Here is a 14,040-nt window from a genome sequence, read left to right on the forward strand (position 1 = left end):
AGGAGGATGAATGTGTCTGAGCAGCGACGTGCTGATTGGTCCGTCTTATCTGTAGATTGCAGGTGTCTGATTTGATCATGGGGGAGAAAAAAAGCAGAGTTGTTGTTGCCATGTGTTTGTTGTAATCTCAGTTAAAATCTAATTCTTTAATCCATAGACATGACATCAAACTAATGCCAAGTGTTAATGGTTGTGGGCTAAATAAGTAAACACAGGAACAGAGAACTGGTTTCATAACTTATAATACTTTTATTTCAGATTCAAATGAACAGATCCTGAAATAAGACATACATTTATATTCAAATGCTGAAAATAAATCAAAATCCAGCATAGACAGTTCAAAAGACATGGTCATAAATCAGGCATTGTTGGTTGAGGAAAAGATGCTATTGCGTTGCATTATGGGAAATGTAGGAAGCAGTCCTTCCCCTTCCCATATTTAAAGTCACAGCTTGGCCTCGAGCTCAATAAAAGACTGACGCAGCCTTTAAACCTTCAGCCTTTAATTACTGAACCTTAGATCATCATTAACCCGATTATAACAGTCATAAACATCCACGTACGCTATAGGTCTTCAACAAAGTACAAGCAATTAATCACCAAGTGTATTGACAGAAGGTGCTCATAACGATTGGAGGCGGATTTCAAGCATCAAATGTCACAAACTCTGGGAAACAGTTAAAAGTTGATTTATTATTAACTGATAAATAAATAATCTTCAGCATCGTTCTACATTATATTTAACTGCAGCATGCAGCTGATTGATAACTGTTTACTTCAACGGTGTTTGGGCACCACTTTGTGTCATTTGCTGTGTTTCTAAGTGCTAACATGCGTCTCACAAATGTTACAGGTCCCCTGTCCCTCATCATACTCATCAAATACACCATCCAACAACTCCAAAACGCTCTCGTGGACACGTTGTGACCTGCACATTCACCACGCTATGAGATAATAATGTAACCCTTTTTTTTAAAGCAGAAGTAAGTGATATATTTGTGTTAATATAAGTCTTAAATAGTTATATCTTCTGACAGCAATCACTTACATAGAGTGTTTGGTCTGAATCACGGGTCTGTCAGTCACTCTGCTCTGCTCTGAGCCGAGGAGAAAACATTTATCGTATCCTACAGTTTTTATCCAATGAGGAGAGAGAACGGCATGCAGGGCTGTGTGTGCAGCCAAGGGACGCCGTGAATGTGGCGACGTAGGGACGAGGACTGTTATGGTGCGTTCAAGGAAACTCGTATTTTTCCGACCATGAAGTCGTACCAGTTCGATCTGGTACGAGTTCACCGGTCGGAAGTTACGAGTGGCCGTTATAGTGACTTTCACCGGTAAAACAGGTCGGAAAAACACGAGTGGGTTGCCTGAAACGCTACAAAGTCGTAAGTTGTGACTTGAAGCTGTAATTTACGATTTCAAAAGCCTGCCTGGAACGCAGCATTAGCGAAAACGACCAGACCACTTACTTCTGCTTTAATGTATGATTTGTCTAAGTATGATATGTGTTGAGTGGGATTGTGGGGATTTCCCAAAAACAAATTTCCGTAAGGACAATAAAGGTCTTTTAAGTTTATTACGAGACAGAGTTGTTTTAGAGGCAAATGCGTGATTTCAAAAGCGCAAGTTCCAAGTATTTGCTTCATGTGTTGTAATGTTACATAATTATACATGATTACTTAATAGCGTGGTGAATGTGCAGGTAACAACTTTTGGAGTTGTTGGATTGTGTATTTGATGAGTATGATGAGGGACAGGGGACCTGTACGATGCTCACGTCTCTGCCCCGCCGATCTCAAGACAACATGCACCGATAATTAAAGGTAATGAACCCACTGCTATGACAGGGATTACGGCAATAGGTAAATTTGCCAAAATGTTAAACTATAGGAAGGAGCTATGCTTAGATTTTTACCTTAATTAAACAGCTTCGGAACAATTGTGATGGTTAAATGGGCGAGTATGAAGGCGCCTCTGACCCGTTGTCCCAGCCCTTGTCTCGGCGGCGCCACGACACAGCGAAAAAGCGACTGCACTTGCATAGCTCCCCTTTGAAACATGGAGCTTTTAAAGACTTGTGTGTTAACAGACGTGCAAACATGTGACCTGCACATACAAGAACAAACACACATGTAGCAGCATGATGATCATCCAGGTTAGTTTGAACCTTCGGTGGGAACTTTGCATCCAAACAACAACTTCTGACCTTGCTGCTGAAGTGTGTGTGTGTGTGTGTGTGCAACTACACGCGCCTCTAACCTGTACCTCCGCCCCACCCATCCTGTTTGCTGTTATCTATGTACGCTCCAGCCCCCCCCCCCCCCCTCCAACCACCAGCACACCTTCATTACTGCCCCAGATAGTGGCATTGGCAACTTGTCACTTGTATTGATTTCTCTTAAACTGCAATTTACATGGATATTTGTGGGCGTCCTGAGGGCAGGCTGCAGCCTGGCAGACGGCCCCGGCCTCCTCTCTCTCTCCCCCCCTCCCTCTCTCTCTCCCTCTCTCCCTCAGGCCGGAAGGAAATGTTTCCACCCAACAACAGAGCCTCAAAGTGACTTTTCAATCTGACATCAGCAAACGTGTCGCCGAGGTTTGTTTTTTCAAAGCCAAAATGGGGAGAGCTGCTTTTTACAGCCAGTGGAAAACAGTTTTTTAATCCTTTTTTTATTTTTAGGAATCATTTACTTACATAAATACAAACTAACACAATAAAACAGGTAGGGAGCCAGCCGGATGACACACAGCAAGCTCTTTGAGGCCTTTACAAATCTGCGTCTCTTTTTTTCCACTGTGCCGGCCACTGTGGCAGTGTGTGCGGCAGCGCCATAGCGCCTCCTCCCAACACACACCTGACCTTCCGCTGCAGAGGCCGAGGGAATAACAACAATAACCTGCAGCTACGGGAAAAAAAAAAAAAAAGCCACAAATGCTTTGTGAAAGCCTCGACACTGCGCTTTCACACAAAAAATGCCAAAATGTCACAATCTTCAAACTTTGCGGCTGCAGCACTCTGTCAGTAGCAGTTTTGTGCTGAAGGTCGCCTGCAAACCCTGCAACCACCCTTTCAAAATAAAAGCAGACATTTATTAAGTCATATATTTTGGTAATTATGAAAATTAGGCTGGTGTAATTATAAAGCGGGAGAGTTAAATAGAATATGTCACACACAGTATATCAAAGATGTGTTTGATGTAAGTGAGTTGTTATTGAATGTGTGGGGAAGCCAGTTAATTGAAAAGCATCTTAGCTCAGTATAATCTTCCTTTGTGGACTTGACAGTGACTTTAGAACAGAGAGCGGCGGGAATGAGAGCGACTTTGCTTCAGATCCATAATCCTGTAAGGAAATTATAAATGACAAAAAAAAAAAAAAAGTACAGCACACAAGGAGAAGAAGGATTCAGAACTGAGTTTGTGTTTTCTGTCTCTTTTTTTTTTTCCTCCTCAGAGTCGAAAATATCCCATCATGCTGTTCTTCAAGCCTGTGTGAGCTTACAGCAGGGTGGCAAACGGAAGCAGCCAGAAACCCATATTCACCCCCCACCCATCCTCCTCATCATCACATGCTGGTAAACAGCCGACCTGCTTAAGTGCCCTTGAGCAAGTATCCCTACCAGGGGTGACCTCTGACCCCCTCCAGTGGAGAGCGGAAGAGAACAGACTTCCCCTGCAGTGTGGAGAAGGGAAAAAAAAAGTGGAGGAACATTGTGGAGGAATAAGTCAAAATGTAAAAAAAGAAAAGAAAAAAAAGAAAGATAGAAAGAAAGAAGAAGCAGCAGCGGGTGAATAAGGGGTGTGGGCTGGTGGGTGTCGCTAGTGATGTCACACCTCCCAGACAGCCAGGATTGGACCCTAATTAGAAAGCTCGGCAGCAAATAGATAGGAGTCCCGCATGATTGAATTCAAAGTGGCTGATGCCAAAAAATTTCTTCAGAGGCGCGCGGGGAAAACTGTGGGAGAGAGAGAGAAAGAGAGGGAGAGAGAGAGAGAGAGAGTGGCGCGCGGACAGACAGGGCGCCGTCAGGTATCGGTGCAGCGGAGAGCGGCGGCTGCACGCGGCGCTGAGGCTGAACAGTCTCCCCGCGAGCTGGAGGCGAGCTGGAGTTTCAGAGGTGATACGCGAACAGCAAGACGCGCTTCCCACCTCCCCCCCAACACCCCCCAACACCTCCCAACACCACCACCACTCCAGGTTTGGAGGGATAAAAAAAAAGGGAAGGAGGGAGAAGCTGAAAATCTAGTCCGAGTCTACGTCAAACCCGAGGACGCTGCTGCTGCGTTACCAGAGAGCAGCGGAGGCTGAAGCGAGACAAGTACAAAGGAGAGTCGAGCCGCCGAGTCCAAGTTATTCCTCCGCTGCTGCTGCGCTGCTGCTGCGCTGCGCTCATGGCATCCGTACTTGGAAACAACAGCCGCGCGTCCGGGGCTCAGGGCGGCCAGGTCAAATGCAAGCTGAAGAAGAGGAGGAGGAGGCGATCGAAGAGAAAAGGTAAAACTTTACAACACTTACTTGTTTTGTTTTGTTTCCCTCCCTTTTCTTTCTTTTTCTTTTTCTTTCTTCCATCTTCCTCCGAGCAGAGGTCGTGCGCACCTTGGCAGCCGGGGCGACTCCTCTCCTCTCCGCTCAGGCGGCACCAGCGGCGGCGGCTGCTGCTGTTTCCTCCTCCTCACACCTCGAAACAGAGCAAAGAGTGAACATAAAGAAATGTCACCTGCTCTGTGAAGGAACAGTAAAAAACAAAACAACAAAAAAACCTCTCGTAGCATCGGCTCTGAATGACGCATTGTCTTCCCCTGCTGAAGCTGAAGCTGAAGTTGCCGCTGCGCTTTATTGTCTGTTCTAAAAGCCTCCAGTGTCTCAGACATCCAGGACCACGGTGATAATAGTTTGAATCAACGCAGCGCGTGTGGGAAGCGGCTCGGTTTTGACCGTTTAACACCAGTTTCTTTTTTTTCTTTTTTTATGCAGAGGAATAAAACGCTACGTGGCACCAGAGCCGTTTAACTTCCTCATTAAAAAGAAGCAGTTCTCTCATTTCTACGTCTTTTGTTAATAACTTAAAGGAATTAAACTCGAGGTTAAGGAGTAAAGTAAAACCCAGCATTCAAACTGCAGCAATTTAATTACATATTACATATAACTGATACCTCGCCTTAGATATTCTTCATACTCTCTCAGAGCTTCTTTCTTTTTCCTGTTGAGTCTTATAGAAACACTTTCTACCTAATTAGAGGCTTGAGCTCCAGAGCTTTAATTCAGCTCCACTCAATACTAAAATAGCTAAAGTTTGAGAATCAGCGGTGGGGCCTGAAACAGAGAGACAGAGGAACTGAAATGTTTTAATTTCAGGTTAATATATTCATTCATATGTTGTGATTTTTTTTATTATTAATTATGAGCTCAGCTGTAAACAGGAGAAGTGTTACTAATGAAGAAGTGCAAGTAATTAAAATGGAAAAGCATCACAAACTGTGACATTTTTCCAGACACTCTTCGTCTTCGTCGTCGTCTCTTTCTGTTTCTGCAGCCGAACTGTAACAGAAGCTGCTGACCGCAGGTTCATGCTCAACAAATCCCACCTCCTCCTCCTCTGCCATTGTGGGAATCAAAGCACACATTTCCATCCTAACACTCTTCAATTTGATGTTCTTTTCTTTTATTTCAAAATTGTCACAATTTACCAGACATTTTTTTAGTTTTTTTTTGTTGTTGTTCACTCACTGTAATTTTTTTTTTCTTTTTTACACCGTGTTATTTCATCTTCACTCCACAGTCAGAAAAATGGAGGGAATGGCATTTTGAAAAGAGATTAACAAGAAAGTTATTTTAGATATGAAACCTTTGATAGCTTAAAGCTGCCTGTAAAGATATTATCCCCCCTCTGATTCAGTCCTCTTGATTATCCCCTGAGGTGTTTTTTTTCTCCTTTTTTTTTGGCTAATTAACAGTAAATTACTCAAACTAAAGCATCAAACCACTTATTTGCTCTGGCAAAAAGCCCCAAACACTCCCAGACTGAGAGTGTGTTATTTCTCTTATTCTAACATTTCCTGGCACCTCCATAAGAAAACGAAGGAAAGAGATCTGAATAAAATATCAACGACACATTTTTTGTTATTTATTTATGGCTGTAACAGACGATAACACAACTGTTTGTGTTGTTTATGCTTGAAGATACTGACGTGCCACCCTCTTCATCGCATTGTGGAATATGGATGAATGCTCGGAGCGTGTTGACGTATCCGACTGCGATTGAATGCATAACGAGCTTTTCATAAACACTTTGCACTTGTCATCAAACTACAAACAGACAACTGCAACCTCATTTCCATAACCTCTTGATTTTTAATAGCCCAAGTAATTGAGACAAGGCAGACAATACATAAAATATAGTGCTGAGGCAAATGTATTTACATAATGGAAAACGACAGAATTGGTTCCACAACATTAAGCATTGCATATGAGTATCACACAAACGCGTGCACATTAGCTGACAGGCCTTCGCCGCGTGCTCCCTCCGAACGGCTAATTTATCAGTGCTGCTGATTCATTCTGATAACACGGGACATTAGGGGCCCAGTTCAGGGGGGACCGGCTGGAAATGAACTGTGTCTTTTAGTGTGGGGGGGGGGGAGAAAGTGCTGATGCTGGTCGCTGACTTCTTCCAAGAGCTGCAGGAGGTTGGATGCTCTGCAGCTGAGACGTTCACTCTGCTCCTGTCCAGTCCTCTGCCTTTTTTTTTCTTCTTTTTTTTAATACCCGTCCCTAAATGTTTCAGAGTAAATCCCACAATTTAGGATTGGAAGATTTTTTTTTTCCCTACTTCAAACTTAAGCACAAATCACATAAAGATTAAACAAGCCTCTTTTTATTTTATATCTTTTATATTCCTTCATCTCAAATGTGATCATCTTGAGATTTCACACAATTATTTTCACAGACCTTAAGGCAGAAAGTCACAGAGGGATTATTGCTTGGCATTTGAGGCTTAATCCCTAGAAAAGGCTGCAGATTATTTGTAGATGGACTCACTAAAACCTGTGTGTGTATGTGTGTGTGTGTGTATTGAGGTTTTTTTTTTTTGGTGAGGCTGTAAGCAGATTCATCATCCTCACAACTTCTACTTTAATTTTTTTTTCTTTCTTTTTTCCTTCCCACCAAACTCTTCTTTGCAATTGTTCATTTCTTTTTTTGGGGGGGGTGGATGGACAAAAACAAATCATTACACAGAGGAGATTACAGGCCGGACTTTGTAGAAATCCCACACTTTCCTAAATCCCGTCAGCTGTGTGTGTTGTGTGTGTGTGTGTGTGCTGCTGTTTGCCAACCAGCTGCCTCCCCGCGTTGTTCACTTCAGTTGCGGACGTACATGTACATACACCTCGCTCTGGATGTGTTTGCCCCCCCTCCCATCCCATCCCACCCCCCACCCTCCACTTTTAAAGCGCAGTGTGTGACCGGTGTCATCGCTCCTAGAAGAAGGATTCATGGACTTACACCGTGTCTAATTAATCACAGTCGATGATGTGATTTACGGTTAACTCTCCAAAGGGACTTCGTCGTCGTCGTCGTCGGCGCCACAAATAAATTCCTTTTTGGAGGTGTGTGACAGTCCAGTGCAGTGATCTACAGGAACATGTGCCATTTTATTTTATTTTATTTATTTATTTTTATTCCTACCTGTCAATCACCACTATCACATGACCTCTGTCCCTCTCATCTGACTTTAAGTGCACCATAAGTACTGTGTGTTTTTTTATGAAGCAAAATGAGCACAGTAGAGATTTATAGACCAACATTTTTATTTTTATATATATTTTATTTTTTACAACCGTACTTATCACCCTGTACTCTGCAGGGCACACTACAGTATATCAGCAAATCATCAAGATACACGCCAAGGGGGGAAACGTGAAAAACACAAAGAGTGTAACATGATTTATGTAGCAATTACTGTTTATGCTGTCGTTGTGAGTGAGGTGGCGGCAGAGGGGTCGGTGTGTGCAGAAAGCACCAGGCGGGGGTGATGGCGGTGGCGGCGTACGGAGGAGAGCAGGGCAGAGGGCGAGGGGGTCATCGCCGTCTAAGGAGGCCGGGGGGGGGACGAGGGGGGGTCGGACACGTTGATGGGCGTCAGGCAGACTCGTCACGGAGGAGGTTCTCTGACTGTCTGACCTGCAGACGAGCAGAGAGGGAGGAAACGCCGGTATCAGCCGCTTCCCCCCGTAGCCGTGGTGACAGTGACAGAGGGAGTGTGGAGGCGAGGGACGAGGAGAGGACTGCGTTAAGGATTTAACTGGTTTTCAAAAAAGATATAAAGATAAGCCAGGTATGTTTTGTAAATTATCTGATTTATTAACAAATCATGTAAAGTGTAGCTTCCATCTCCCAAATCCTGTGTGTTGCAACGTTGTCATGAACTTCTAAAAATAGCTTTGTTGTGGTCAGATGACGACACATGTTTGAGATTACACTACCAGATGTTTTCATGTGCTTCCAGTTGTGATAGCAGTGTTGTATGTAAACACTGAGTTTCATCTCGTTGCTGTCGTACTCTGCAGATGTCTTCGTTTCCATTGAATAAGAAAAATAGTTTGTTTGTAAAAGACTTTGTACAGACGGAAAAGCAGCAGGTTCCCATTGTGGTCCATCACAGAGCACTAAATGAGTGTCTTGCAGTTTTATATGTCACCTTCTGCTGATCTAAAACCCCATATGTCTACGGCTAATGGTGCAAACTGCATGGCATTAAGATACAACTTTGTAGCTGAGTTTGTAATCGGTGCAAACTTGGTTCAGTTGTTTGTTGTGCAGCTTTTATGTCTTTTTCTCGATGCACTGAAACTTAAAGTTGAAGTAAAACTGCAACCTACTGTAAAAGCAATGTGCCCGGTTTGGCATGTCTCCCCTCATTTCCTGTCTGTCTCTCATGTGTCCCAACAACAGTGGGGGGAAAAACAATCTTTAAAAACTGCAGCTTCAAGATTATTTCTTTTCAACTCAAACAGCAGAATTGCAAAGAAATAATACAAACACACAGTTCAGTTCCCACGTGTTAGAGCCTGACTGGCTGCATCAGTATAAAATAAAAAAGCTGCTTGGTGCCAGACAATGCTACAGTGAGATCATATTGAAAAATAGTTCCGTTGAAGTGGAGTGATGTGGTTCAGGAGGAGTTCAGGTGAAATGACCTGCTTAGTTTTTGTCAGTGTCTTAGATTTCCTGTGCTTCGCTGCCAAACGGGTGTAACGGCGCCTGTAAACCTGTCCACATGAGTTGTAATGGTACAGTATATTTCCTGCAACGACCCTGTGTTTACATTCATAAATAAAAACCCTAGTGCAGCAGCAGCAGCAGCAGCAGCAGACAAAGAGCTTTAAATGAAAACACTTCTTGTAAATTGTTCATGCTAATGTGGGTTTGTTTGTTTACAGTGTAGTACAGTACAGTAGGTGGTGGTTTACTGGTTCTTGGAGCAGAGTAGTTCCTCGTGCTGGTGGTTTCCATATCGGGACAGCCCAATGTCACGCAGCCTCTCTGTGTGAGTGTGTGTGTGTGTGTGTGTGAGGCGAGAGGAGCTGCGTTTCCCCAGATGCTCCAGTTTTTAGCCCTGAAACACTTCTGTCACATTTGTTTGTGTTTGTGCTGATAACCGCATTAAGAGCTGCGACAGGAACACCGCTGGCATTTATGAGGTTAATGAAGGTCAGTGCCAACGGAGGCGGCGCGGCGCGGCGCGGCGCGGCGTGGTCTCTCCCTCTGCACATGCACCGCTCTGTGAATTTACAGGCACTTCCTGATTAAGGGTAGCCGTGGCGACAGCGACGGCGGCGGCGGAGGAGTCGCCGGTTTAGGACACAGCGTCCTCTGACTGACTGAGGGAAAAAGGTTTTTACTACTGACTGTCGTCTCTGGAGGCCGCAGATAAAATGACCAAGGAAAAAAAAAAAAGGAATAGCACAACTTTAGCACATTAGCATAATTAGTAATTATCTCGTAATAGTCCCTCTTGGATTTCTTCTTTTTTTTGCAGTGAGGGATTGTACTTAAAGTTCAGGCACGGAAAAACAAAATTTTATCCGGAAAACACACGAGCAGCTGAAAAAGAAAAAGTATATATATTAAAAAAAGCACAGGTAAAATAATAATAATAAAAAAGGTGACACTTAAGTTAATTAGTCTGTTGTTTGACGACTCCCACAGGAGGAGAGATAAAGGTATGACTCACATCACAAATAACTTGTTGCACACCGTTGCCATGACAGCAAAAACAGGAGTTTTACAGTATAGTAATTGTGTTACGCTCTTGTCGAAACATTACACATCACTACTTTTTTGGGGGCATTTAAAAAGGTGTTACACTGATAGAGTTTAACTGTGCTAATGTATGCAACCCAGAGACTGTATCAGTGTGTTAATTTGTTGTGTGTGTGTGCATGTGTGTGTGTGTGTGTGTGTACAGTACAGTACAGTATGTGTTGGTGTACTCCCGTTCACTGCGAGCTGTCAGTCCTCATAAACAGAGATGTAGCGCAGCCAAGTCGGCAGCGTTGTTGCTTCCTGTCAGTGTTTGTGTGTCTGCAGTCCACAACACAACACAACACAACACAACATGAGAGAGAGAGAGAGGGAGAGGGTTGAGGGTTGAGGGTTGAGGGAGCTGCTGCCTCGGATCAGCTGTCAGACAGATTCAGAGTCGGCGTCGGTCGGACTTTTATAGAGAACAAAGTGGAGTCGAAGCGGAGAGTTGCTGCTGGTTGACTGACGGCTCCGACAGTTTGTGACTTTGTGTAACAAGTGTCGACGTTACAACAGTTTAGTTGTCACATGGGAGAAAGAAAAAAAATCTGTGATGTTTGAGGAGCAACATTTGGTTTTTATTCGAAGTGTTGCTTCATATTTGTGTTTTTTAAGCAACCAAAACCATCTTGGTGTTGTTTTTACTTCTCCTCTCTGGAGCTCTGGTAACAACAGGTTGACGAGCCAATCAGGAGACAGGATGCCGTGAAGGCTCTCCTCTGATTGGCTCAGAACTTAGACCACTTATATACATATATATCTATATAAAGTGATTTTACCCTCTCACACTCCTGGATTCTTGAAAAGGTAAAACGTATTTTACTTAATTATTCCCCTATACCTTTTAAAAACTCATCCTGCTTGAACCTCTGTCCTGCAGGATTCACTGTACTGTATTATTACAGTTTTTTCTTTCTCTCTCTTCAGCTTCAGACAGAAACAGTTGTGCAGTGTAGATTAACGGCAGCGCAGCTTGACTCCCACTCTGCAGCACTGATAGGTCAAAACATCTTAACACCATTTAACTGTAGCACCGAGCCTCCAGAGGAACGTTTATTCAGCTTCTGGCACATTTCACTATTTGTTCTAATGGATTTTTCTTTCTGTTTTTTTGGGGCTTGTGGTCCCTTAATAGCCGGCGTATGACAGGAAGAGTGTTTATGAGTTGTGAGCAGTTCATTCATCTCCTCTCAGTCTGTTATTATGTTGGTTTGAATCAGTTTTTATTTTACAGTTTAACCCAGGTCAGAGGAAAGATAGAAAAATATAAACACAATCTTGTGCAACAGGATTAATATTATTATTATTATTTTCTACCCCTAAAATCATGTCGCAACCCATTTGACTCATCCTGCGCCCACTTGTCTGGGTCCTGACCCCCCAGGTTAGAAACCACTGACTTACAGTATGTTTCCAAATGTCGAATAAAATGTCCTTTTCATGCCTGGTCGGCCATCTTCAGACAGGAACCCAGGGCGCCGTCTGCTGTGTCTCCTGACTTTACGTCTGTTAACTCTTTGTTGACCTGCTTCAGTTGTGTTGAGCCAAAGCACAAATTGTTCATTAATCAATTTATTGGTGCAGATTGATGCAAAAGTTGACAAAAAAATCCAACTGCCACAACTTCAATTTGGACATTTTTATTCCAATTTTCTTACATTTCATGAGCTTAACATGTCAAAAAATCAAAAGTATAGACAGCAGATCAACTATTAAAGGGACAACGAGGAATTTTGGAAAAGCGAAGCGTTTTCACACTACATTTATAAGCCTCCGTGCGCACCGTGAAATTCTTTGACCGGTGCAAGACAGACTCATGTTTTCATTCATCAAGAATTAAAGTCAGAGGTACGAAGACGATCACATACCGTCGTAGTTCCAACCATAAACGGCGATTCGGCAGCGTTATTCTCATGACTCGCCACGAAACCGAAAGTAAAGAAACGAGACAAAACGATATATTTATCGAAAATGGGCCCGTTAACAAATGTGGGTAGCGTAGATTCATCCACATTAACGTGAGACTTTTTTATAACCAAATAGAAACTCCTCGTTGTCCCTTTAATTAATACAATATATAGAAACAGCCTGACCTTTCATGAACACAGACAGCTTTAAATCGTAAATCTCCTTTCAGTGTGACTTTTATCAGCTCTATTATTTCCATCCTCGATATGATTCAGTCAAATGTAGCTTTTGACTCATGATATCATCACATCTACAGTCCGACCACCAGCAGCAGCAGCAGCAGCAGCGTTGGAGTTGCCCCACACATCGCGGTGGAAAAACATTTCTCCAGTTTATGATCCTAATTAGCTCTAACTGTGCCGCCGTCCCTGAGTCATCATGCCTGGAGAGAGGCCAGATCATTTGACGCTCTGCAGTTTCACACTTCCTTGATCCCTCTTCTGTCTTTCTTTTTGTTTCTTCTCCCATTTCTCTTGTCAGCAGAGCACACACGTTGTTGTTGTTGCTGTCGTCGTCGTTGTTGTTGTTGTTGTCCTCTGGCTTGCCTTGTGTGTGCTCGCAGCATGGGAGCTGCTACTGTGAAAACTGGACATATTTCATATGCAGAAAATAGCAGAAGTAGAAGGTGTTAGAAATTTGTGCACCAAAAAAAAAGGAAAAAAGTCCAAACTATGGCAAGTCATCCGTGAAATGTGTTTAGCTGCCATTTGAGTGCATTTGAAAATTAAAAATTCCAAACACATGAATGCTCTCGGACGGCATCTGATCAGCTGCTCGACTCCCCAGTGACTTAAAACCTCTGCACCGATGTCAGCTTCATGCTTCAGCCACATGACGGCACAACTGCTCCCCCCCCCACCGCACCAATGTGTGCTGTGCTGCTGTGCTGACATGGCAAAGTTAGCACTGATACCCCGCCTCATATGGAATAATGAAATTGGATGAAGCAGCTTAACCTATCCCTTCCCTCGCCATCAGACTGGGCGCCTATTTGGAGATAACGTTAATGAAGGGGACTTTAGCCAAGAATAGACACGTCTTATTGCTGCAGGGTAGGGGAGTGGGGGTGGGGTGGGGGGGGGGGGTACAGGCGACGAGGAGGGGGTGGGAGCTAACAGCATTTATTTCCATTAATAAGATGGAGCGTTTTACAAGAGGGCCTCTCCCGGGGGCTCTCTCTGGAGGTCGGAGACAATCCTACACCTGAACAACGTCCCGACGAGTTCATTTCACCGAGCCGGCTCCTCTTCCATCCTCTCCTCTTCCTCTCCTGCTGTTCACCTTCACCTGGCTACACACACACACACACACACACACACAACTTCAACTCAAGTGGACACACCACAATCGCTGCTGTCCATCACCGATACGTCGATTTCCTTTATAGGTAATTAATACGAATCTGAGCAGCTGGAGAAGACTGTAGCGTGGTATTACTGTGTGTTACAGTCACTCTAGGTCAGGGGTGACAAAGTCATTTTAGTTCATTGTAGGGGCCACATGCAGCGTAATTTGATCTCAAGTGGAATTAAAATAATAGTATAATAACCTATAAATAACAAGAACTCTAAACTTTTCCCTTTGTTTCAGTGCAAAGAAGTACATTATTAACTGTTTACTGTCCTTTTACAAACTAATTATGAACAACTTGAATCTTCTTGAGTAAAATATGTGCAATTTCAACAATGTTATGTCTCTTCTGTCTTGTATATACTTTTTACACTTGGCAAACTCATCCCGCAGGTCTGAAGTCTGACACCCCTG

At 43.5% G+C, this 14,040-nt stretch overlaps 1 protein-coding gene across 1 annotated transcript in view; it reads left to right on the plus strand.

The window, feature by feature from the left end:
* Positions 1-4,394: 4,394 nt before the first annotated feature.
* The window catches only part of adarb2 (adenosine deaminase RNA specific B2 (inactive)), a gene marked incomplete at both ends in the record, with an annotated part of 206,906 nt that continues 197,260 nt past the window's right edge, over positions 4,395-14,040 (plus strand). The window contains 1 exon segment of the mRNA XM_083995243.1: positions 4,395-4,497. Coding sequence (XP_083851369.1) covers positions 4,395-4,497 — 103 coding nt within the window.

This window comes from Trachurus trachurus (genome assembly GCF_905171665.1).
Source record: "Trachurus trachurus genome assembly, chromosome: 20".
Classification (NCBI taxonomy): Eukaryota; Metazoa; Chordata; class Actinopteri; order Carangiformes; family Carangidae; genus Trachurus; species Trachurus trachurus.